The 26,958-nt window shown below is 43.1% G+C and overlaps 1 protein-coding gene across 3 annotated transcripts in view; it reads left to right on the forward strand.

The window, feature by feature from the left end:
• ZNF423 (zinc finger protein 423) overlaps window positions 1–26,958 on the forward strand; it is a 234,640-nt gene that overhangs the window by 25,300 nt on the left and 182,382 nt on the right. For all 3 annotated transcript variants that reach the window (XR_008735140.1, XM_055726858.1, XM_055726859.1), the window contains exon 2: window positions 17,639–17,698. Coding sequence is in view for 2 of the 3 variants with exons in the window: in XM_055726858.1 (XP_055582833.1) it covers window positions 17,639–17,698 (60 nt within the window). In the remaining variant the exon portion in view is untranslated. The remainder of the gene's footprint in view (window positions 1–17,638; window positions 17,699–26,958) is intronic.

Here is a 26,958-nt window from a genome sequence, read left to right on the forward strand (position 1 = left end):
GAGCAGGCCTGTCTTTTCTTCCCTCAGTTAAGCTCAATTAAGTGTAGAGAGACAAAATCCATGTTTTCCCTCTTAGAAGTTACAGAATAAAAATTAGGTGAATAGGTAAGCTCTTATTTTTCCTGCCCTGTGGGATGTTTTCAGAAAAATTTAGTAGTGTACATGTAAGCTGCTTTCCAACTTGCTGGTAAACGATTTCACTTTTCTAGCTTTCAGATTTTATTATTGAATTTGGATTTTTGTACTCATTTCAGTCCATCAAAGTGCAAAACACTGCTTTGAAAGCATACCCTTTCTGGCAGAGTTGAAATAAATTATATCCAATCCCTATAGGTTAAAAATAAAATAATCTGACTTACATACGTGAATTGGACTCCAAGGTTTAGGAAAATATAGGGCGGCAGGAGGCGACAGCATAAATTCTTGGCGACTAATTCTGTGCTATGTATTTAGAATTAAGTATTTTGTGAGCATGTGGATCCTATAGCTTGATCAAAGCTGTACATTGTACTCAGTGAATGAAGAGCTAGTGTTAATAGCTGGGGTAAAACATGATGTTTCTAGCTCTGCTTTTTTCAATAGTCAAGTGAAAATTCTCCCAATGTTTTATTACTGCAAGAGTTGTATGATATTTTTTCTTTCTTGTCAAATTTCTGTGTAATTTCCGCCCTCTTCCCCAGTGGCAATGTTGAATCTTGTTTTATAAGAGAGGGATCATTATATATAATCAAGCAATTTAAACAAATGATCTCTCAGTTCAAGGAGACATATACTATAATATAAACTTGCTGAAGTGAAAAACTGTTGTTCAAAACACAGTGCGCTGTGTTTTTGAGTTATTAAAAGTGCTCTCATTTTGGTTTTGGAAGTAGCCCTGGCTGCCAGAAGTTTGGGGTTTTTCACTATCACTGACCTGTCAGCTGGTGCTTTGATGGCAGCTCAACAGTGATGGGAGATCAAGGAGTATTAATCTGTCTTGTTTCCAGTTAAAGTTTAAATGACGTTAACTAGTTGTCACTGAGTAACGTGATACTGCAACCGCATACCCAGCTATGTTGGCACACTTGGGAGAAAAGTCTGCAGCTGATGACACATCAGAAGGTGTTCTGGCCTGCAGAGCCAGTTGTGAGTGGTTCTTTTCAAGTTGGTGCGGTCACACAAGGCACGTGGAAGATGATTCTTCACTGCTGCTGAAACAAAGGGGTTTTTTAAAAGGTATCACTTCAGTATAGGTACAACCTACATGGTAGATTGGTTTCTTTGCATGTACCCGTTTGAAGGGGAAAACCTAGAGTGTTTGGCAGAAGTGTTTTCCATGGATAGCCTTGAAGTAGCCAGCTTCAGCCATTCATTCCTGCACTTGTCTGCAGGGCTGGCTGTGGTGGGACGTCTGAAGTGTGGGGAAGGAAGGGTGAAGCTGGAAAGGAGGAGCTGGGAGTGAGCTGATTTACCTCCTGCCAGCCCTGGAATTGCTTTCCAAATTCTTCCCCTCCCCTCTCAGTCCTTTCAGAGTGCAAGTTACATTTCTGTGGGTACCCGTTAAGTATTTGGGCTGTACATCGTTGCCCTGGTGCCTCTTTTATGATCTCGTTATTTCCACGTAAATAAGTGATGAGTCTGGTTAGAAGAGAAGGCTTCGCTCCAAATTCCACTGACTCCAATAGCCCAGAAACAGACTTTTTAAAGCAATCTCTGAGTTCAGCTGAGTGGGTGGAAGTGTGGTATTTTAGGAGATTGGTTTGTGGTTTTGAACAGCATCTATCATATAAGCACAGATGTGAAAAAGATTAATATTTTTTTTAAATCAACAGTGCTTGAACTTACTTAAAATGTAAGTGCATTCATTTTTTTTTTAAATGAATGCCTGTAGATCATAATTCTAAAAGAACAGGAGTTCTTTTCTTTTCCCCCTCAAGGTTTAAGGAATTAGAGGCAGTGTCAGCTCTTTTAGATCTTCTGCACTGTGGAAAGATGGACAAAAATGGCCAGACTTGAGCACAGTGTCTGCTGTGGTTCTGGCTTCAACAGGAGCCACTTACATGCCTTATTTTTGAAAGTTGGTTAGTAACTCTCTTTGCCAAAAAAACCCAAACCTGACTTTAAATAGGACTTCAGATGCTGTGTAACGTTACATACCTTAAGGTCTCAATCTTTCTAGTCTTTCATGTATTGGAGCTGTTGGTGACTAGACATGTTACTGGTGTGAGCCATCAGAAATACTGACACATCCTGCCTTGGTGTCAGGCTGTTGAAGTGAGAAGTGGGTGAGTGCAATATTTCTCATATTAGAAGAAAAATAATCCCAGTTTATCCCAGTTACACATCCCATTCCCCTGAATTTGAATCAAAGAGATGATTTTAGTAGTCTGCAAGGTGGAAAACTTCAGACTGTGTGGGGTACTCAGGGTTGTCCGCCCAGAGCCAGTGCAGTGAGCCAAGCTACAGCAAAGAGCTCACTTACAAGGTACCAGCACCAGCCAGTGCACGAGGAAGCCTCCAGCACGACCAGTAGTGGCTGATGCCAAAGGGCTGACACGGGAATAGCTGGGAGGTCAGGGGCAAGTTCAAGTCTCCCCGAGTGTAGTAGCATTACGATGATTATTGCGTGTGTTTAGCAGAAACTTTTGTCTGCCACTTCCCAGACAGAGACTATCGCAAAACCTTGTCAACAAAAAAGAATGATTTCACGTTTTTAGACAAATTGCTTGCATGATGGATGAGATAGGATGTCTGCGCCTTTATCGATTACAGGGTTGGCCTTCTGATCAATAGAAAGTTTTACATACACTTGAGTGATGTTCACCTTAACAGCCCATCCTTGAAACCAGTCAGCACTAATACAAACCGATGGTTTCCCAGAACACTGTGGTGTCCGTAAGTCATACAGAAGGAATGCCGGTAGTCGATCCCCTCTCTACCATATTGCTGTTTAGGCAGTTCGTTTGTTCGTGTGACTTGGAGCTATTTCTGTACTGATGCGTGCATGGCCAAAGCACACCTACTACGTGAAGCATGGGTATAAGTATGGACCAAACACAAATGCGGCTTCTATTTACTGCAGGATTTCCATAGGATTATGTAACTATCAGGAAATCAAGCAAACAACAGTGAAAGCTCATTAACAGTGAAAAGTATGGATAGGAAATATATTCAGATGTCATACAAATTTGTAGAGGAACTCTGCTTCACTGACCCATTGGCTATGGATGAAATTTGCCTGGGAAAAAACATTAGTTCAGCTAAGTAACCCTGTTTGGCGCAACTGTAAATTAATTATCTGAGCATTTTTTATATTGGTTAGGTTGGAAGAAAGTTCTTTATTTTGAAAGGTAGGTACTTCTGTGCCTTTTTTCTGTTTCAGTTTGGCTTCGAGGAACAGATTTGTGGATTAGAAGAAGTCATAGCAGAAACCATTCAGACTTGGGGGACTTGTTTTACACAGAGCAAAACTAACAGCACAATTACAGTTTGTCCGTGTATGAATAACCTTGCAGCTGCGCGTGATTCTTGTGATTCTGGTGTGGGAAGTTTATTCGGAATGTCATTTCATAATACCTATTATGGTACCTTTTATTTAGGGAAGTGGAGCTATTTTCATTCTTCTTTCAAGGCCTATTCATTTAGTCCACTGAAATTTAAATACAAAACTTTATGCAAGCTGTATTTCTTTAAGTAAACTTCTGTCAACCTACTGGCTTGAGCCATGTGTGGAAATCCCCATGCCCCATTTCCCAGGCTTAGCAGTACTTGTAGGAGACAGGACTTACGGTTTTGGCAGTCTTCCTCCCGACAGAAGACCAGAAATCAAAACAAGCAAATAAATGGCAAGGAAATGTTGCAGAACACAAAGCCCTGACAGGAGCACTTGTCAGAGAGGAGCAGACACAATGTAATTTGCCTCCAAGTAAAGATGGTTTGAGCTAATGTTATTCCCCGTGGTCCCTGCCCATAGGACAGGGATTGTAACAGCTCTGCAGACAGAGGCAGAAGGGGCTGGCAGCCTCGTGAAGGGGAATGAGGGTGTTTGCTTGTGCCCTCTTTGTCTCTACAGATGCTTTCGGAGTTGCTGTCCCAGGCATTGCATTTACTCTTAAGCTGGGCCTGTACTTTCCATATCACAGCTGCACATTCGCTTGGTTCATTCCCTCCTGGCTCCCAAATACTCCCAAAAGTTAGCGCTAATGAGCCTATCCTGATGTGCTCACCTGACACCACACCTGCATTTCTACAGTGGCTGAAGAAGTGCGTGTCCCCCATAGCTGCTGCAGGTGTGTGCATTTACACAAGCATGCATGTACAAGCACATGTGCATTTACAAAAGCGTGCAGGCACTGGCATTTGCAGAAGGGACACACACAGCTGTGCAGTAAAACCAGTTAAAAACCTCCACGGTTGCCTGGAAAACTCTGCAGGCTCCTAGAGGAGAGGTTTGCTCAGGCTTTGGTTGCGGCATGCCTGAATATTCACTCTTGGTGGAGAGCAAGATAAGTACGTGTCCCTTCAGCATTTTATGAAACAAAGTAATGCAGATATCTATAAGTGAGACATGACATGAAGCATACAGATAGTAAGTTTGGAATAGTTCTGGGAGTTAAGAATTTACATGTCTTTATTAATTATTAGATGTTATTAGTGAGTGACTAAGGAACTGGGAAGCTCTAAGCGTTCTTTTGAAGTAGTGTACCCAAATTAGACTAAATAAATAAATAAATCTAAAAATGTTGGGGAATGTCTGCTCTAATGAATTTTCTAAATACACAAATCACACTTATTAAATCAGTGGATCTTTTAACTGTAAAAATATTATTACTGTTACACTAGGGAAATCCATTCAGAATTATAAAATATTTGGAAACTCTATGTTTCATTTCAGTGGAAAGGTGGTAAGTTTAACAGGAATAAAAAAAAAAAAAGTGTAGGCTTTGGGATAAAGTTTTAAAAGCCAGCTTTCCCCCTTTCTTTGTATGTGTGCCAATTTTCAATAAGAACTGTTTTCCCCTTTTAGTCTTGTTTAAAATAAACTACATGTATAACAAGATGTTGAAATTTATTTATGGTATGTTAGCACTAAGGACAGGTTGTTAAGGGGTCATAAAAAATATTAGTTTCCACTTTATGGTGGCCAAGTTAGTTTTTCTGCAAATTAAATTTGACGCTACGAAGGCATATATGTGATATATACAACTTTCTCTCCCGCATTGTAATTTCTTTCACCTTAACATGGCCAACAAAGCCTGTCTTTCTAGTAGGAAGAAACTCAGCTGGAGAATTTCCCTTGACCTGTGCAATAAAATTCAGCAGTGGGGAGGTGTGGGGCATCTGCTTACGTGAGTCATTCTGTGTGACTGAAGAAACTTTTCTTGTGGCGAAGGAGGCAGGATGAGGTGCTGAATTCTCCATGTATTAACTTTACATCTGCTTTTCTTTACCCTTTTATCTGTATTTCACTTTATACAGTACTTGTTTTATACTGTTTGTGTGTTCCTTCATCAAAATATTTAGGCTTGTGTACAGATAAGACAGACTTTCCTGTTAGTGTTTAAAAAGCAGTACAGAAGAGTATATTGTTTTATTATTAAAATACAATTTATGAACCAGAAATGATCACAGATGCAAATTTATACTTTGCACATTTTTTTTTCTTAATAAGAATATGTATATTTTCATCTGGGGAGAAAGCAGCATTAAAATGAGTGAGCCCGGGGAGTATTGCCACACACACAGACACACACACACACACATACGCTTGCATGCACAAAAGAACTACAGTGAGTTATTTGCTTGGGAAACAAACTCCTTTGAACGGCCCTTGAAGCCCTGCTCTCATCAGGAAGGCTGAAGCCCTGCTTGTGCGGGTCGAGGGCCTGATCCCCTGCCACGGCAGCAAAGCGGGTGCGCTGGCAGCCCAGCATACTTCTGCTTTTGGAATTTTGGGTCTTTCCGGTTGGCACCAGTATCCCAAGAGGAGGGGAAAAGGGGAAGTAACTCCACTCACCAGATGGGTTTTTCCAAGCCCTCATAGCTCTAATTAAAATGGCTGGCCAGGAAAAACCTACTCTCTTTTCCTTTTCCTGTGCTACCTATGCTGCAAACACAGCTCACCACTGGAAAAATTTCCAGGTTTGAAGGATTAGCAGTAAAAACCAGTGTATTTTTTTTTTTTTTTTTTTGGCTGAGCTGTAGAAATCTGGTTAAAGATATATATATATATATTTGCAGTTGTGATTAATAGCTCTGGATGCTGAATAGGGTATTTGTGGAGGGGAGCGTGATGCTAAACAAAGTGTTTGGTACAGCAGCTCTGCTCCTGCTGGAGCTCTCTGCAGCAGGGATGAGGGCTTTAGGCATAACACAGTAAAACCTGCTTTGAAGAATTATGAATTAACAGACTTAAGTGTAAGAGTAGAGTGGTTGTGTGCTTTACCATTTCATCAGTGACCCTCAAGGTAATTGCTGTTGTTTAAGTAATTTTCTGTTCTTTTTATCACATTTGCAAGTGTGAATTTTTCATGGGCATTAAGCTCTCTACCTTAAACCCAGGTCTGAAAACTGGGGTTCTCCCAGCTTCTGGGACAGGTCAGGATGGAGGCTGACAGTAATATGCCTGATCCATGTGAAGTGGGAGATGTTGCATCTGCTTCTGTTGGGTCTGGATGAAATCCATAGTGGGGAAATTGCTGTGAAGTGGGACTTGATTTATGGTCATGATGAGATGAGCTGGAGAGTATTACATCCTGATGGCAGCTCTCTGCTGAAGGAAAGGAAAAAGCTACTCATTGTCCACAGCAGCAGGATCTGGAGGGATGTGGCTCTTGGTCTGACCATAGCAGGTGGGACAGTGAATAGTTGGGGTTTTTTGGGGTTTTTTTTTTTGGTTTTTTTTGTGAGGTTTTTTTATTACAGAACTGCACTTGGTCAGATGGTTTTGACTAAGCAGAACACAGAAGGGCGATGCCCATTAGTAGTAATGGGGAGCAGACTGCAGCCTGAAGTAGGGTGTATGTACTCAGTCTTCTGGTGCACGTAAATCTCTTTATGTACTTTACCAGAGCAAGAGGTAGTGTAAGGAGTTAGAGCCCACCTGCAGATCATAGTTGTCTACTTCTGTTCATTTCTAGTTTTGTTCCTGTTCCCATACAAAAGTTTATGTAAATTAATTTTGGAACATTCCCCTTTCTTTGTCCATGTTAGTCCGTGTTAGATGTTAACTTTTCAGCATCCTCATTAGCTGCCTCAAGACAGAGCCAGCACATGTAAATTGTTTTATTAGGTGTCCTGCTTATAGAGAAACTTTAAAGCCCTAATGTAAAAACAGTGCTGTCCCATGTCCCCCTGCCCTGTTTTCTTTTTCTGGAGCAGCAAAGCATGCAATAAATCTGACTTGGTGAGACCCCACATTGTATTCTTTGTGCAAAGTCCAGTGTTTGAACTTCATGGTGTTTTGGTTTCATTCTGAAACTTCATTTCATTGTAGCCATTTATGTTCAGGAAACAATAAACGCCTTTCTGGTGTGCCTTTGGCCTGTACCATCCCTTCAGCTGGACTCTGCCATGTGCACCTTTTCTCTGCCAACTGCACCTCTCAGGTCTGCTGTCTTCCAAAGCAGAGCCCTGTGTCCTATGTGCTTGCAAATACTGTCTTAGGTGATACCTGAGATATGTGTACCTTTACTCACCAGGTATCTGCGCTCAAAAGTGCGTAGGGTGGTAGCAGAGCCTTCACTAGTACAAGTTCTACACCAAAGTGTGGTGGAAGGTATAAGAAATTGCAAGTATTTGAGTAGCAGCTTGGTCTTTGTACTTGCTGACTCACCTGTGGTCTGTCACTTTTCATGGGTCTTTTGCATCATTGTCTTGTCTTTGGGTAATTTCAGCCTGATTTTGGCATTTTAGCAGAGCAAGGGATGACTTCACAACTATGAAATTAAAGTCCTGGCTGTGAATTCTAAGCGTGTTAATTCCCCCTTTCTCTACTTTCCTTGTTTCTGTTTGTTAGGGATTCAACATGTACATGTTTCTGTCATCCAGCAGTGCTCCAGATGGAGCAAGAATATTTAAACTCTTGGTTGCTGAAGTAAGATACATGATTTTATGAGCAACACGAGGAATGCCAGATTCACCTGTTCTGTTTCACTTGAGCTTTAAAGTGCCTGCTTACTTGTAGTAGATCTGTTTTTGAAAGAAGGTGCAGACACTATGGTGACAGTTGCCTTAGAAATGCATATACTAATGCAAGGAGGAGCACACCCACAGGCAGCCAGTGCTTGCCATTCCCCATCCCATCCACAGGAGTGACTGCCTTGCACGCCGCGCCCTTGTGCATCTCCCTTTCCCTCACCACCTCTTTGCTCTCTGCCCCACGCCTGTGCTCTCACCCCACTGGAGCAGGGGTAGTGGTGTAGGCTGGGACTCAGCCCAGCCAGGGCAGGTGAGAGTAGGGATCCTTGGTGCTCCCATCCATTTCCAGCAGAGTTCATCACAGAAGATATGTCTGTGGCCGCAGCACATCTGTGCTGGGCACAAATGGGCCATCGGTGGGATAGATAGGTCCCTTGGGCCCACCAGCGTCATGGCCAGGCAAATTCCAAGCAGAAAAAGCAGGAGGATTCCCAAACTCCAGTCCCCTTCCTGCATTTCCAAGGTGAAAGCAACAATTAAAAAGAACTGATACTGAGATTTTTGTGCAAAAAGGCAAGAGGAGGGTGGGGAGGTAGCAGAGATGTGTCCCCTTGTGCTGGGGGTGCAGGAGGTTGGCACAGCCTGCTGCAGGACAGAGGGGGGACAGCAGCACACCTGGCAAGGGGCAACGTGTTGCCCTGTGGCAGAGCTGCAGGTATAGTGCTTCCTGATAAGACCTGGGGAACCTAAAACTGGATGTTCCCAGTGCCAGCCATGGCTGGCATGGTTCTATACCAGTGTGCCAGGAAAATGTGATTCTTGTGCAGAGCTGAGGTGCTGCTGCTGTGGGTCTCGTATGTAGCACAGAGAAGGGGGCTCCTTTGGGCAGGTGCCTCTTTCAGGGCAACCTCTAAATTCCTGAGCAATTCACAGATTAAAATGCCATGTATTGCAATTAAAGGGAAAAAAACCACCCACCCTGCCCTCTGGGGATTAATCTTCAACGACAAGCTGTAAGACCCATCAGTAAAAGTATTGATCCCAAATCTGTAATGTAAACTATGGAAGTGGCATGTCTGCAGGCCCAGTTTTGAGAACTCTAAACTTAATGTATTGCATGTATAAGATGTTGATCTTGAGAGCAACCTGAAACATTGCCTGCATTTTATTACACCATACACTCATATTTATTTATATAATAGATTTTGATGGGAAATATCTGTCTCCAGTGAAGTCTGTGAATTAGACACACAAAAACTAAGTATGAGCACTGGGAATAAATATGCTCTGGCTTGTGAGTCAGGTGTGCTGTCCATGGGAAGGGCTGTGATTAACCATTATGTATGTCCTACCGTCTGTATTGTCTTTCAGAGATGAGATTTTTATTTATAACGATCCCTTTCTCTAGTTACATTAAGTTTTGCCATAGTGTTTGAAGAGGCAGGCCTGTTAGCTAGGCACAGATTTACTGTGCGAGTTTAAGCTAATGGATACTTATCAGGCAGGCTGTATTTGGTGATCGTCCATCATTTGCTCATTAAACAGTGTATCTAAGTGATTCTCATTTCCTCCCTGCCATGTCTGGAAAGGAGGAAACTAGACACATTACGATGGAATATTAATGTCCTGGAGGACTTAGCCACCCATAATTAGATCTCCTTTGCATAAACCTGCTAGTGCTACCTTATTTTGTTGTTTGTCTTTCTCCTTAATCACCTTCACATCTTCTTCTGTTCCTATCTTTTTTTTTTTCAGTTTTCCTTTGTAATTCTGTCCCATTTGTCTCATCCTTCTTCCTTTCGTCTTTTTCTTCTTCTTTTTTTTTTTTCTTTTTCTTTTCCCTGACCTACAGAGCACAGCAGTCTGGGTTTCCCCACTCCTCCCTCCTTCACACAAAAAGGCTGACTTTGCCAGCAAAACCCACAGTCTCTGCCAAGCCCTGTTACTGACTTTGGAGAAAAGCAGCTAGAGAACTTGTGCAAATCTAGGCTCTGAACTAGCTAAATAAGCCATTTCAGTAAACCCTCTTGTCTTATTCCCTGGCCTGCTGGCCCATGAAAGGACTAATATATAACAGTCCTATTTAAGGTGGAAAAAATCCTCCTGGCCGAGGGCCACCGATAGCTGAATCGGCTGTGCACTGGGGAGAGAACAGGGAGGTGGCTCTGGAGCTGTGAGTGAGTGTGCCAAGCACCACGCACAATTCCCGTGGGTTAGGACATGGGCAAGGAATACACCGTCACCTCTTGGGTGATGCCTTGGTCTCCCAGTGCTCCTTTTCACCAGCTACGAGGGGAAAAAATAGTAAAGTGTTACTAACGCTAAATGGAAATGATCACACAAACAAGCAAAATACCTAGTAAACACTGGGAGGCCTGGCAGGAATCCTCTTGCAAAGTTGATTTTCCAAAGGGAGTAAATTGGCGCAAATGGCTGGTATAAAGCACACCTGGCTGCTTCTGCCAGGTACCTTTTTGCTCCCCTGAATGTTGGTACAGAGGCACCAGGGGGATTTGCCTTTCCTTTTAGCTGCAAGGTACGGTAAATGCATCAGCATATGCTCACCAGCACCTATTCTCAGTACTGGCAAAGCCCCACAGATCTTCCCGTTGTCGGCTGGATGTGGAAGTTTCCTTGTGCACGCTGGCAGGAGAGAGCCCCAGCCTCCTGACAAAGGGCAGCGGGTTCCTCATGCGTGGCGTGGCCTGGCTCGGGGCCACCTCTGCACCCTGCTGCGCTCCAGGGCAGGGGCCTGCAGCTTTGCTGCAGTGGCGCTTCGTTTAAAAAACAAATGGGGTCTTTTTCCATACTGTTACTTTTCTTTGCTCCTTTTACGCAGATTTTTGTGTTTTGCAGACCTTTGTGTCTCTGATGTTAGGAGGTGGGGAATGTTACAGGCAACATATAAGCAGAAGGGAGGGAAAGCTTTATGCTGAGCTGGGAGGTGATGTGAACAGAAGGGACTAGCTGGCTTCAGCTTAAAGTAGCCATTTCCAACCTTTTCTTTTTTTTTTGTATGCCCCTGCTAATTGTGGTAGCAGCTCCCAGTGCTGTGCGGGACCAAACTTCTCTGAGTAGTAGGCTGTGAGAGCAGTGGTATTCTCCTCTTTCAGTTCGAGGAGCAAGCCTATCTGTACCTCTCCAAAGGACAGACTGTAGATGTGAGTGGAAAATACCAGTCTATTTAAAGTGTAAAGATTGTTAACACCCTTTGTGCTCCTGCCATGCCAAGCAGCTGGAAACTGGCTAATATACAATCCTCAGTCCACAAAGTTTTGAGCATCCTCAGCTCCCTTTGACTTTGTGGAAATGGAAGCTGCTCTGCATTTTGCAGGATTAAGAGCGCTGTATCAAATCCCAGGCTGTGAGTGCTGTGGGATGAGTCGTGGTGGATGAATGGCGGTTGGATGGAGCTATTCTGTGTCCTGCACTGATTTGGGAGCATGTAATTTCATGTGATGGGAAGGACGGAGCGAAGGCTGGGTAGGACAGCACAGAGAGATGTGCATCTGAAAGGCAGCAAAGAAGCCTGAAGATTACAGAAGATCACAGAGCTCTTGCTTGCGAGTACCTACAGTTAGGTCAGGGAAAATATGTGGTTACCGTGTGATTGGCTTACAATGTGGATTGGTGCTAGGGTATTTCTCTAGAGTAAAAGCTGTGAATCTTGACACGTACGTTACAGCTAGTACACAGGCATCAGTGAGATTTCCCCAGGTTTATTTGAGAGTGTTCTGTCACCAACAAAATCTGACAAAATCCTCCAAATTAAAAAGTGGCACCAGCATTTTCTGCGCTGAAACTGTTCTGTACATGCAGTTTTCAAAGGTTGCTCATGGGTGAGGGAGTGGCCCTGGTCCCAACTGCAGCTCTTGGTAGCAGCCCCGATTCAGGAGAGTTCCCCCATCAACTGGGGGATTTGCTTGTAACTCAACATATTTCTCAGCAGTTTCTCAACCTGTCACAGTTCCTGACATTTAGTTAGCATACTATGGAGTTTTTATATTGTGGGAAGAGTTAAACTGGTCCTTGTGGTCCTTGAAGCCTGTGTAATAGGATAAGGGAGCATACACACGCCATCTGAATTACTGAGGGGCTGTTGCTCACTTGCGAAGCTTGATTGCATCTAGAAATCAACATTTGGTTCAGAAGCGTCTTACTTTGATAAGGTTAACTTCTTTCCTGGGAGTGATAAAGTGTTAAATAAGCACTGTGACTGTGAATGGAGTTCAGGTAATGGTAGCCCCATAAATAGATGTTCTCACTCTTAGGGGGAATGGATGCTGAATCCTTTCAAAGGTTTCTCTGAGCATAAAGAACCAAAATCTTTGAGCCTGCAGCACTCGTGACCTAGCAATTAAGTAAGCGTCCTTGGAGAACATCTGAGATGAGTGGGCAAAATGCAAATATTTGGCACCCACAAGAGTGCTGTATTGTGATGTTGCCGTTGAGCACAGCTTCTCCCCGTGTTGGCCCTATCCTTGTTCTGCCTCTTGCATTTGGGTCCCACAGTCAGTGGGAGCAGAACAGTCTTCTCCAGGCATGACAGCAGTGAGTCCTCCTGTTCTGGTGCAGAACAGGGAATGTTCTCCCACTGCCAGCAGTGCCCTCCCAGCACCAGGCTGCGGGTGGGCAGTGCACAGAGTTACCTATCTTTTGAGTTGACTAACAATAAGATTTTTCTACACTGCCAGACCAAGGCTATTTTCAAGTCAAAGACAGCCTTCCTGAAAGGTTTCAGCTTCATATGTGCCCCCAGATTTCACCAAAGGCACAGCTGTTCTGGCAGGCACACTCTTGGATGAGTTTCCTATAACTATCTCATAATCATCAACCTGAAGGATGCAGCTAAAAGGGTGTCTCTGTTGTTTTGTTTTTTTTTTTTTTTATTTCCAGTACTTTATCTCTGTGTGTTGGCAAATACTATTGGACCATTGACAAAAAAAGAAGAATATAAAAGTCTTTATCGTTAAAAATAGAAATATAGTGCTGTGAGTGTTGATATCAAGGTTTAATTCTTTGAAACTTTTCTTGCCCATCCTTTTTTCTAATCAGCTGTGTATTGAGTCTGCCACTGGGAGACGTGTGCCCTCTCCACTGGTGCAGTGTGTTGCACCCCAGTTGCCATTCTGTTGATGACACGTGGAGCAGAGCGGGACCAAACTTTTGTTCTCCTGCTGTATTGTCTCTGTATTACTAAAGGAGTAGAAATACGCTTTTCCGAAGCATTTAAAAATGATCATTTGGACGTAGAGAGCAGACAGAGACAAGACTAAGAGTGTAATTACATAGCAACTTCTGTGGTTGTAACCATGGCTTAATGTGCAGGCACACAACATATTTTGGGTAGAAAATGAGGTGAGTTTGTGAAGGAAAATGGGAAGTATCCAAGAAAAACATGTGAAGCGCACTTGTAAACATTCTGCCCAAAGCTTATCATCAGTGATTTTGGGTGTCTTCATTTTTAATGCCCAGTATGAAATGCCTCCAAAATTTCGTGAAGTGCTGAGCTTTCACCATTATGTTGCCAGGACTCCCATGAAGTAGTTAGAGCTGATACAAGATCTCTAATTGCTTTATAAAATTCCAGCTTTCCATCTTAAACTGTGCTGCTGTTGCCTGCGATATTCCCAAGCTGCAGAGTACTTCGGGTACTTGGGTGGCTCCTGCCCACGCTGCACATCAGCAAAGTAGACTTGTGTGTCCCTACACATTCAGAGTAATTAACTAGCATAGATGGAAGTGTCTAGTCCTTGACTTCAGTAGTTGTGATTGTGGCTGGTGTCTCTCAGAAAACGTATTTTCCTGCTAATGGAACAGGAATTATTTTACTGTGCGATGTATTTTGAAAGTGACTGTGTTGAATGCTTTGTACCTCTTCACTGGAGTTTTTTGGCCATTACTACTATTTAAATAATAGCACCCACACAGTGAATGGTAATGTACACTGCTCACCTGAGTCAACCTAGGTTTCAAGAAGTGACAAGAAACTGAAAGTTTAATTGAAGAATGAACTTAAGTGAATTACTCCCTGGCTCATATTATGGACCAAGTTGTTTTTTTTCTTCTTGTTTCTCAGTAGCAAGAGCTGGAAATCCCTTCTACAGCAGTAGCAGCCAGATCTGTCCTGGACCCACTCTGCCCTCCTGGGGAGGGTTGGCCAAGCCCTGAGGCAGCCTCCCAGGGGTCTGTCCTCAGATGGGGGTCTGCGGGACTCCTCACCCCTCTGTGCTCAGTCATGTCCCCACATCTCCAACCAGCCCAGGAAAGCTGCTCCTGCTTCCCTGTGAGTCCAGCAACAGCCGTGTGCAACTGAGGGCAGATTTTAGCTGCAACTGCTTGGGTGTTGAAGTTCAGTTTGGGAGGAAGAAACTGATTATCTTTCCCTCTGACTTCTGTGGCTTCTGCTTATTGCGGAGGCTGAGCTAAAGCCAGCAGTGACACTACTTCAAATGCCAGCTCCTTAAATAACAATTTATATCCAGAAGATTAAGGCAGCCACGGAGGAACCTCTGGGCTCTTGGTTTTATGCCTGTTATGGAGAGGGAGCAGAAGCATGGCTCCTACATGGTCTCCCTACAATTACGCTTGGTGCCTATTGCAAAGCCTGATCACCTATTTTTTCACTTCAGCCTCACTGATGTGCTTTCTCTCCAAACCTCTGTGGTTTCTTAATTACATCGGTATATTTCTTTTTCAGGCGGGGCATGCTTTTGCCCCTTGTTTCTCTGTGCCCACTGCCTAGCTTAGTTGATGGATCGGCAGGCAGGTGAGGATCAAGTGCTTGGGTCAGGGCTCCTGACCGGCTGTCACTGTGACCATCCCGCTCCGTAAAACCACCTAAGACTGGTCCTGAGGAGTGCCAGCCTGTGGTCATGTCCTGCCTGGACATGCTTGCGTCTGCCCCGTGCTTGCTGTCCGAGGGGACAACTGGACATGCTGTCCTGCTGCCCAAGAGAAACATCAGCCCAATACAGCGATACCTCTTGGAGTAGGTTTGGCTGTTAACTTTTTCTTACAGCTGATCCTGTGAAAGATGACGTTTGCTTAAAAACCTGAAAAATAAAAGAAAAATGAAAAGGAGAGGAAAAGGGGCAATAGTGGTGTGAGCAGCAGCTGCAGGGAGATGTGTCTCTGTCTAAGCTCAAGAGGCTCCATCCCACTGGCCTCTTTCCTACGTGGAGGTGCAGCACTGTCAGCTACGTGGTGGGTCTGAGCAAAGAGAGGGGGAGAACCTGAAACCATGGCTGCAATAATATGAAGTGAATTTAAGTGCCGTCATCTTCACATATGTGTTCTCTGTCCCCTTTTCAGTCATCAGGGAGCAAAGCAAATTAATGCCAACAGAGGCTGACTCAAACCTTTGCCCTCATTTAAGGGATTCCAAAAAACGCAGTTTTGTTACGTGCTGGAGCCAGCTGCCCTGCAGCAGCTCAAGGACTAGATAGTCTCCGGTGTTTAACCAACATGAAAGGCAGTGTGTTTCTAAAATTGCCGATGACCAGTGTTGATCCCATATACTTCTACTTGACTAGGACTGAATTTATTGCTGTTACGTATTTTTAGCAGACTGGTATTTTTTTTACCTCTCTTTCCAAGATAAAATGTAAAGAAATAAAAACCCCTTCAGCATAAAAGTAGTAATATAAAAAACTGTCCAAGTAAGACAATCAAAAAGCGTTCAAGGCTTAAATAAAAATTCTACTTGCCTGTTTTGACTAACGTACATGAATTGCAAACTTAGCTTATTTAGTTTTGGAGCAGAAACCTCCCAAATAGATGTAGATTTTGATGTTAAAACAAGACATATATTTGTGCAAGAGTGAAGTTGTATTTAGGATAACTACGTCCGGAGTTTTTCTAGTAAGAGGTGGGTCAAAATGGGAACAAGATGGTGTCTTGACAGAACACAAAATGGTAGGTGAGCCTCCAGCGGAGAGCATGCGCGAGCGAACCAAGCCTGCTCTGCCGCTGTTGGGAAATAGTACTGATAACGGCTTCAGTAAGCTCATAGCTTTGTATCTTGTTTTTCTCTAACATTCTGGAATTTCATATTATGTGACATGGCCTTTATGCTAACATAGACATAGGAAAAAGTGTAATTGTGTCTCAAGTATGATTTTTCAAAAGAAGTGGCCAAATTCCACGCTATTCCATTAGTAAACTTGCAGACTAATAGGACTGGAGTTGTGCCCTTCTGTGGAGCACATTTGTTTATGGTCTGAACATAAAATCAAAATTTGTCATGGCACTGCCTATGTAAATTATCTTTTCTGTTCATAATGCCACATGATGTTACTGTTGACATCAACCTGATAGATAGCTTACAGGGTGCCAGAATTCCGTAGTGGACTGGGGGGGGAAAAAAAAAAAAAAGTTGGGTGTGTGTGTGTGGAAGGAAAGCATAAAATCAAGAATCTTTTGGTGAAAATATAAATACTCAATGTAAGTAACCACTGGAGCAGGTTCCAGGGCCTGGGCATACAGGTCCCTGCTGGACAATAGCAGCAGCAGCTGTGCTTGAGACTTTACAATATCACTTGGATTTCAGTTGTAGAATTGCGTGGAATTTGTAATTGAATCCAACAAAATGTAAAGAGTTAGGCATTGTTCAGAGCATGGAGTAAATACTTTTTGTCAGGAAATAAAGACCCATGATTTACATTTGTTTAGTGTCATGGTGACAGAGCAGACAGGTAAGGATGATCAACTTTTGCAATTAAAAAGAAGAATTTCTGCAGTTACCGCTTTCAAAGCCCAATCTGACTTTAGTAAACCTGCCAATGATTTCACTAACAGTAGGATCGGGCTCTTTTTTTACCCTGCTTGTTGTCAGTTGATCTCTCGGTTATTTTTAAAAATGTAAGAATCAGATGACATTTTATAATTCTTAACAGGCAGAAGGTTATAGATATATCACTTGCAAGTGCTGAGCACCTGGCTCTGACAGTTTTCACATCAGCAAGCCTTAAATGCAGTTATTTATGACCACCATATTACAGAACATGGTTGCACATTAGAATAGTATTTTTTAATTCTGAGCTCTGGAAAAAGTTAAGATACCACTTGTTCTGAGTATAGCTAGTACGTTAGTACATAAAGATGACATAAGTCAGGTGTTCTGACATAGGACAGTTCTTTACTATGATCTGTTACAGCATACGTTTAAAAAAATTACATTTACAGTGGCAATTGTGCACATGCAAGTTGTGAATGTACAAAATTTCAAATATGAATACTTAGCAGCTAGTAATATTTAAACTTCTATTAAAATTTCATGTGAATTTACTGTTACCTGTTCAGGAGGAAACTGCAAACCCATATTTAGGTTAAAACACAGGGAAAATCTCTTTACTAAATGTCTACCTTATGAATTATTTTATAGAAAGCAGTAAGTTCTTTTTCAGCAGTGCAGAAGTCTGTTTTAATACTTAATGTCATAGTGGACCAAGTTTTCAGATGGCTTTGCCTTCCAGTTGGTTTGGTTTAGCAATCACAACTTATTTTTGTTCTTTTTCAGTTGAAGAGGGTGAATCTTCAGATTTTGCTTTGACCTGGGACTCATCAGTGACTCAATCAGGTAAATATTTTAGGTTCTTCTGATTGCAAAAATTGCCAGAAAGCTGCCAGGCTTTTTACAGGAACTGTATTTTGTATGTCACATTCCTGTCTCAAATCCAAGACTACCCACTGCAACACAATTTTTATATCAGTTCCATATGGTCAATAAAATCTATTACATACAGAGACTAATATACTCTTATCCTCTGGAGAGCCATTCTTTCTTCTTGTGGGCATACTGAATCGGGTTGTGATTTCTCCAGTATAACCACTTTGAAGTTTTCTGCAATGGGCACTGTTGCACATTCATTCCAATCTAATTACATAAAAGCTGCTTTAATAGGAATTTTAAACCTCGGTCTCAACTGGAATGTGTGTATTTCTCCTCTCAGAGGAAATTGGAAAGTACTGTCAGGGCTGGAGAATAAAAAGTGGTACATCGTCGTGGTAGAAAGCTTTAACATTTGACTGCTTGATAGTAATAACATTTAAACATGTGTCTGGGGCTTGCTCATCTGTGTTACCTTGCTAATTTGAGTAAAAAGAGGCTCAAGAAACCAAACAGAATAAAGCAAGCTTGTCTGTAGTTGAGTAATATGTATCGATAACACAAGCATGAGGGTAATAGTCAAATGAGTTTGCGTTTAAAGTAACTAGCCACATCTCAGTCACTGTTTGTGCCCTGTGTAAAGATATTTTACTGGCTATTATGTCTTTAACGTTTAGCAAATTCTCAGAATATTTTTTATTTTGAAGACCATAAGTCTGTTTCTGTGCTCTCTTCATACTGGACTGCACAATGGTATTCTCTTGGAAGCTCAGCAGTGACATGAGAACAGCTCAGAAACTGAGCAGTAACATGAAAATTAATAATGGTGCTGCATTCCTGGTTGGCATGGGTTTTAAGAGTCACGGGGAGACTGGCTCACGGGAGACTTTTCTTACTGGAGTCAGTATCTGGCTGGTCTTGAAGACATAAACTGCCTTTGTGTGGCACTTTGGCATTTCACTTTGTACCAGCTGCGCTCTGGGTTGCACTGGGTGCATCTTCTCTGGGTGCCACGGCTGTTTTGAACGGTTCATGTTTTCACTAGTCTTTGATAGCAAATACTGCTGCTGCTGCTGCTGCTGCTGCTGCTGCAAACCCCCAGCTGTGATGTCGAAGGCCCCTTTGTGCCTGGAGCTAACGGCGCATGAAAAGAGCGCTCGCCAGCTCTCTTGCTTGACCTTCGTCTCAAACAGCAGTGGAGTGGAGTTACCGGTGTTATCTATCACAAATCTTGAATTGTATTAAATTTAACACAGGCTGAGGTTCAAAACAGCAGCAGCAACAACAAAAATAATTTCTGTGCAGAGCGGGAGTTAATTTGGGATTTTTGGATGTTAATGGTGACTGTGCTGTAAGTAAAAGACAGCCTGTGAAAGGCTTTTCCCAAATTAGTTGAATCTCCTCCATTTTCTTCATTTACTCCTATAATTACAACTCTCATTCAAGACGTCGGATATGGGATAAAATGTATTGTATGTGTGATTTATGGCAGCTTAAAGAAAATATGTGCTAACTGGGAGATTTTCCTCTTAATATGTTCAGTAGCTACAGATGTCAATCTTACATGGGTATAAAGATGCAATACAGCATCCTATCAGAACAGGGTGCAGTGCATGGGACAGAGGTTGCAGGCTGGAATATGACTGAGGAACTACATAGAAAAACTTAAAAAGCCCTAGTATGTGGTGGTGCGGCTGCATGGAGTCACTGACTCTTGTGTGGTGTGCCTCCAAAGCTATATTCAGTAACTGAAACCAGTCCCTCAGTCCCAGTGTGCGAGACTTTCATTATGTTCTTTTATGATCTTCCTGTTTGCATTAGCTCCAGTAGTGTGATGTTGAAGTTCAATAAAGGGTGAAAAAACACGCTTCAACTTCTTGTTTCATGCCCCTTCCTTCCCTGGTCCAAAATGACAAAATTGCCTCCCCTTCCTTGACTCCCCCAGCAAAAAAAAACCCCAACATCCAAAAACCAAAAGGCTAAACCTGGGACTTGTTAACTCTGAAACATTTGCCAGATGTTTCAAATTAACATATTTCTCTCCCTTCTTCTCCTGTATGTGTTTGTACATCTCTGTGTGTGTGCAAACACATACAAAGCAACTTCTGAAAAATTCTGTTGGCACTCTGTGCAGCTGCTGTGGGCCAGGGGAGCGGCAGTCGCAGGGTTGTGTGGTACGTAGGGACAGCAAGAGCAGGTAGAAGGTGATTTTTTTAAACTTTTTTAATACTAGCAAAATATATAGGTGCAATTGTGGGAACAGAAGGTCCTTTTGCTGTTGTATCTTATTTTGTTCATCAAACCAGTAGAAGCTATATTGGATTTTTTTTTTTTTTTTGTGAGTACAAGTTGAACCTGCAGTCGTGGGGCTTGTCCAGGTAGCTGTGACAGCTGTCTGTCCCCAGGTCAGGCGTAAGCGTTCATAGGTGCAGGGCAATGCATGTCAAACAGTGGGGCCCGAGCTCTGTGTCTCGTGGTGGCCTTCTCTGCTACTGAGGGCGCCTGGTTTGTGTATCCCTGGCAGTGGATAATTTGGCAGTAGAAATCCTGCACTCGGGTGGGTCTGTTCGGTGATGGCTTAGCACCGGGTGCCATCCGTTTTCCTATGGTAGAATATGTGCGCAAGTTCCTGTCTGCTCTGGCTTAACACCCTCTCCCTGGTAAAACCTGTGAAGGTGAAATGCTTTGCAGGAATCCAGCCCTTGGCATAGCTGCACTGAGGAATTTATTAAAGTACTTTAAATACAACTAGAAATAGTTTTATGATTTTTTTTTATTTTTTTTTTTAATGACCACAACTTAAAGGCTGTACTTGCTAACATAGAGAATCAGGAAAATGTATAAGGAGGCAGAGGCTGCCCTCGCGCCAGGGTAAATAATCTGGGTGTCCACCAGCCCTGTTTAACAATGGGCATATAGCAAATTTCCTTCCTCTTCAGGTCTTGTAAACATTTTTTTCCTTAATGTAAAAGGAAGAAAAAAAGCATTTCCTTTACTCTCTTAATGTGGGGACTTAGCTTGCTGTTAAATAGCAGGTCAATAGTGTTTTGCTGTGTAAGGGGCAGAGACGTTTTCTATCCCAGAGGAAGAGCACAAGTACTCCTTCCCCCTGCTTTTCCCTCTTAACAGCACATGCAGCCCTTGAAGCCCATCCGTCTCACTCCGAAAGCATCAGAGAGGGTGGGCTGGGCAGGGCTGCTGGGGGGGGAGCAGGCAAGTGCGCACCTCTGCTTTGCAAAAGGATTTTTGGCTGCTTTGAAACCAAGAGGAAAGCAGGATTTAATATTTGCAAAGCAAGGGTCCAGCCAGACAATGTTGCATTGCTGTTGTAATATATCACAAGAGCATTATCTTGAGGAGCAGCAAGGGACATTTTAAAGAAGTAAAAAGTCTTACTAAATATATAGAGAATTTAAGGCATTTTAAAGACCTATGAAGGCATTTTACATGGGGGTTGCTGGGGAGTTTCTCATTAGCCTGATTGTGAGGCCCCAGGGAATCCTGGCTGAATTGTCTGGGGCTAACAGCAGACTGTCTTCTCCTTAAGAGCCTGCAGACCTAAAAGCGTCATTTTTTTTGTGCCTGCTTTGGACGTAACTGAAGGTATCTCACTTTTGTATGCAGCTATGAGTTATGATACTGATCAAGAAAGAGTTTGGAAATACAGAACTGTGGACCCGTAGCCTGAGTGCTGGGGACTAGATGGCACCGGGTATGTCTCTGTGCGCATGTGTTTGCAGAATCTTTGTAGTGTTTGTAACTGGAGGGGCCTCTCCAACGCCAGTGCTCAACCATCCATTAGCACACAACGTTAGTATCATTCAATTATAACATTGCAGAAATCATGAACATAAATTACAGGTTGGTATTCCCCCTTTTCCCATTAGCTCCAGATTTCTTGTCCCTGCCACTGAGCTCGCTTGCAGCAGCTAGGCACACGTGCAAGGGACATTTTAACAAAGCGCAGTGTGGGAGGGGGGAAAAAACCCACAACATTTTAGGACACAGATATTTGATGGTTTGCTATTAAAAGGTTCTCCCACATACTTGTTTTATATAGTACACTGCTTTAGATTTTTAATTGCTTTCTGCAATTTCTTTTAAAGTTTCCCGCCTTTAAGGAGGAAAAAAAGAAAAGGGGAAACAGCAGCTTTTGAGAAATGAACCACAAAAGAAAAGAAAACCACCCTGTGGTCACTTCTTTTCCCTTCTCTTCCGCTTTGCATGGCACCTCCCAGCTATGTAAATCACAATTTTCACTTGGTTATCTTCAGAAGAGAAACATCCTGACACAGTTCAGAGACTTATTTTCACTCAGGGCTACTGGAGCCTGTGCTGTCTCTGATGCTCAGGGCTCTCCCTGCCCATTCCCTCCTGGCTCTTCCCGGTGCCCTGTGCCACTGTCGGTCTTCTGATCCTGGCGCTGCTGCTGTCTGCTCCCCAGGTGCTGAGGGTTTCTGTTCTCCTCTGTTTTGGTAGAGTTGGGTTTAATTTTGGCTTCCAAAGGAGTAAAAAAGATGAGAATGCCAAGGTCTCATGAAGTGAACGGAGACTTGTACCTCCAAGTATTCATGCACTAACTTTTTCCTCTTTTCTGTTTATTCGGATAAGTTACAGAAGATGTGTCCTTCCTCACCTTTCCCCTTTTAGAGGCCTGTTCTGGCCACACAAAGTTTGTTGTCCCTTCAGCCTTCCTCCAGCACCCTGGGCTTACATGCCCCAGCACAGCCCGGTGCTCGGTCCCCCCTGCCAAGACCACCATCCTGCAGGACCCAGTCCTCGGTGGTGTCACAGTACCAAAGGCTGTCCCCACTCTCTGCCCATGTCCTGCTGGTCTTGCTCCAGCTGCCCAACCTGCTGGGCAGGGATTGTGTCAGGAATATCAGTCGGGAAGGGCCATATGAGAGACTGCCTTCCTGCAGACACTGAGCTCTTGATCTCTGTCTGTGTTATGCTTTGTCTTGTTTAACTTCTAAATGGCAGAACACTGAAAAAACCCCTCCCAAATATCCTTAACGTGAAATTCTGGGATCTCTGCTGCAGATCATTGACAAGGTCAGTCACAATTCAGTGCACATTAGAAACCTGTTATCTTGCAAGTACTCTGAAATTACCCATCCCGAGTGCCTTCGCAAGCTCAGACGTCTTCTAAAAGCTGATTTCATTAGTAAATCAATATGAGAAGATTCTGATTACAGTGCTTAAGGATTTCCAACGAAATAAACCTTTGAACTTCGCACAGAACGTGAGAGACTTTGATAACTTTATCAGTTGAATATTTTTTCAATATACTGTGAAATGTTTGATCTCCACTGGTTGGCTTTCTTATGTTGCTTTTAAAAACAGCATCCTTGCCTCTGCAGGGACCTGCAGCATGCAGCCCAGTCAGTATAGTCTAAGGTTCTCAAAATTTTGAGTATCTGCATTAGAAGCAGCCAAAACCCAAATAAATGCAGACTAGAAATAAAACTAGGGAGGTTTGTAGCTCCGGCTGCTGCATTCCTCATTTATTCTGAGTTGAACTTTTGTTTTCTTTGGTAGTGTGTTGGTTTTTACAACGTAACATAGTTATGGGTCCTTTCAGAAGAGAAAAAATTTTTCTCCTTTCCCAATTATAAAGTTTAATTTTTAACTTCAATTTTTTATTTATAAATTTAAAAAAAATTCCCCCCCCCCCCCAAAAAAAATACTTTTGGTAGTGTTTTCTCAAACAGAAGGTGAAGTGATAGAAAGCACACGATACTCAGATAATGTGGTGATGGGTGAAAATCCAAGATCGATGTAAGACTTTTGGAGCTGGGATAATATGAAAAGAAACAATAAAAGTAATTATAAACCCTTCCCAGATTACTCCGTCGGTAGGAGCTCATGGCACAGCTCTGCATGTGCAGATGTGAGGGCTTCCTGGGAGCAAGTCTCTGCTCCCAGTGCTCCTGGGCTGGTGGGGAGGTGGATGTTGTGCTGCAGGAAGAAGCTGCTGGCTGGAGTGACAGGGGATCCCTGTGGGTCCCCGAGGTCCAAGTGACATCCCACGGCTGTAGCACCTTCAGGGAAAGAAGAGTTAGAAAAACTGAAGTTCCTCACCTTGTGTGGCGCAGTGCAGCACCAACGTGTTGTGTCATGGAAACAGCTGCCCCGCGAATTGGCCAAGGTGTCTCTGGTGATGCAGCACCGTAGGTGTTCCTGTCTTGTTTGGGGAGGGAATCTCCAGCAAGAAGGAGCGATCTTCAGATGTGAACATGATGTGGGTGTCAATATGTAAATTAGAAGCACACACCTGTGTATTACAGCATTTCCTAGAAAATACTTACTATTAAAAATGTAAATTGGGAAAATTATAGTGATAGCACAGAGGAGGAGAATTAATTTCCATGGTAAAAGAAGTGAGGAAAGAAAAGCTTATTTCAAAGTGAGCTATCGAGTGCTGCCCCTACCCCATCACCCACCTATTCCCAGGCTTTTAAAAGACCGTGTCTGTGGAAAGGCAGTCCCCTTAAGAGAAGTCGAGCAAGCGTGGTGTATCACGGTGTGTCACTGGTGTTGCCAAGCTTCACAGTACCTAAAGCCGCCCTGCTAAGTTGCTACAAGCCACATGGCTAAAGGGGAGGATTTCTGTAGGCTGCGGGGTGGCAGCCCCTGCCTGGCCTTGCTGGCGAGGGGCTGTGGACTGGCACGCACTGGGACTCTGGCAGTGCATCAGGACTGGTGATGGGCAGCAAGGTTTCTGTCAAATCTGGGAGTATCTCTGGGTTTATTGGATTAAACTCATCTGAAGTCTTGTGAGCTTGTTGTGTCTGCTAGTATGGGGCTGCTGTAGATCGGGGGATGTTCTATAGGGTCTTCTGGCAGGGGCATCTTGCCAGAAATACAGATACAACGTCGGCATGAATGGTTGCGCATGTGAGTGTATCCGTCTGGGGCTGGCAGGGGACGTTCTCCATGGGGTTGTGTCCCTGTCTTGCCAGCAATGGTTTTTTTTCCCTGCTACAAATTTGCCTTTTATTTAAAAGTGTGCCTGTTGGTGCTTCATCTGCTGGGAGACTGTAATGCTGTGTTTCATTTCCTTGCACCAACTGAAGGAAGTCCCTCACCTTGGCTGAACCAAGGTGGGTGGATCCTCAGGCACAGCCTTCCTGGCTCTCCATCCCTTGCGTGCCTTCAGGTGTCCTGCAGGTATGAGCATCCCAGTGATGGACACTGCTGTTGAGCTGAAGGGAGCACTGGAAGGGAGCAGGGCACAGCACAGAACCTTCCCATCTTTGCTTTCCTATTGTCCCTTCCTGTGTTTCTTTCCAGTGGTGCTACCTTGTTCTGTCTTGCTGCCCAAGCGAAGGACCGTGATTAGATGAACGTTTTCTGTATTTTTAGATGAAAATTATATCTGTTGTTTACAATAGCCTTCGGGGGTGTAACTAGCAGTAATAGGCTAAAGTAAAGCAAAGGAGATGCTAGGCTGAGTGTCAGGAAACATTTCCCAGTAGTGGGACCTAATAGGCTCTGGTATTATCTCCATCACTTTGGTCATTTTCAAACCAGACCGGACAAAGCGCTTGAAAATACACTGTAGGAACAGTCTTACATTAGCAGAGGGATGGGTAAGATCCATCTTAAGTCCTTCTCATCTCTAATTTGTCCAGTTCTGCCATGCTTTCTATTTCCTAATCTCCTGCAGGTTTGAGAATAGAGGCAGACTGAATGATCGGGCAAATTGTGCTTTCTAGAGCTGATTTCACAAAATATTTTTATGTAGGATCTCAAAGCACTTTGCAAATGCTAATTAAGCCTCCCAGCCTAGTAGAAAAGTCCTGTGCCCCCTGTCTCTGCATCATGCAATAAGTGCCGTGCTGCAGGTCAGCTGGAGCTCTGGGACTGATGGGCACTTGCCAGCCCATCTTGCTTTGAGTTGGTTCTGCAGGTCAGTGGCTTTGCTTTTCCAAGTCTGCTTTGACTGGCTGGTATGAGAGGGAAGCTGAAGCCACGCCGCTGCAGGAAGTGATTGCAGTGGGTTTTACCTTTGTGAAATCAGACAGCCGTAGACCCGGTGAACAATTTCTTTGGTTTTCACAGAAACTTCTGTTCTCCTTTGAGAGAGAGAATGTTTACACATTGCAGTTGTAACTGGTAGCTCAAAGCTGAATAAAGGTAAAACAGGAATAACAGAATATATTACATTGGCCTGTTGCTTAAATGAGAAAAATCGATAAAATAATAATGCCACAGTGGTGGATCCCCAGTAATCATTCTTCTTCAGAAAAAAAACCCCAGATTGTGCCAGTCCTGAGAATAGGGTTTTATAAACAAGGTTGTAAAAGAAGAAAACCAAATGGAATAAACAAGCTCCACTGCTTTGTTTTCTGGGCTGCGTAAGGACGTTGATACGAAACTCTGCAGTGAAGAACTGCATGAAATTTATGATGCTTTGCCCAAAGAATCTTTGCTTATTCAGTACAGGAAACTAAAATCATTTGGGTTGGAAGGGACCTCTAGTGGGTCTTACTCAACATTGACCTGACTTGTAAATGTTTCTGTAACCATTACCGCCATATTTTGGGTTAAATTGTCTTGAACTGTTAAGCTTATTGTAGACGAAGAGTATAGGTGTGGTTACTGTACCATAAACGTGTAGAAAACAGAAATTAAAGCCAATACTCATGGAAAAAAAAGTATCTTTTCAAAGTTAATATAGCCTAAAATTTTCCGTAATAGAAGATACATTTACATTTCTGTCATTTAGTGTCTGACGTAGCCTTTTTCCAGTCTTGCTTCAAGGAATTATGATGTCATTGTCAAAATAAACCGAACTCATCTCACAATCCTCTATTTGTTGTGTATAAATTCAAATGAGAAAACTGTTAAATGGGACCATTTATAATGAGATTTGAGATACCCTATAGCTCTCACTTGGAGACAAGTGACCTTTGTCTTTTTTGGGGCTGAGTAACAGTGCAGTGAAAATTTAATAATGTGTGCAGAGACCTGGCAATAGATTGGGGTGTGCGTGGAAGAGGTGTTCAATGCATCTTGCTCTACATATTTTTGAATTCATCACACTTGGGAGTGAAGTGCCTGCCTGTTTGTGTTTCACTAGCTATGCCTCTTTTCTCCCTTGGATGGCTTTGGTGTTTGTTAGTAGAAATTATTAGACAGTCACAAAACACTAAAGAGAAAGGAAAAAAACCCGCACGCTTTGCTTGGAAACACTGCCTGTGTTGCATAAAGCTCTGACAAGA

The sequence above is a fragment of the Falco cherrug genome, chromosome 14 (genome assembly GCF_023634085.1).
Source record: "Falco cherrug isolate bFalChe1 chromosome 14, bFalChe1.pri, whole genome shotgun sequence".
NCBI lineage: Eukaryota > Metazoa > Chordata > Aves > Falconiformes > Falconidae > Falco > Falco cherrug.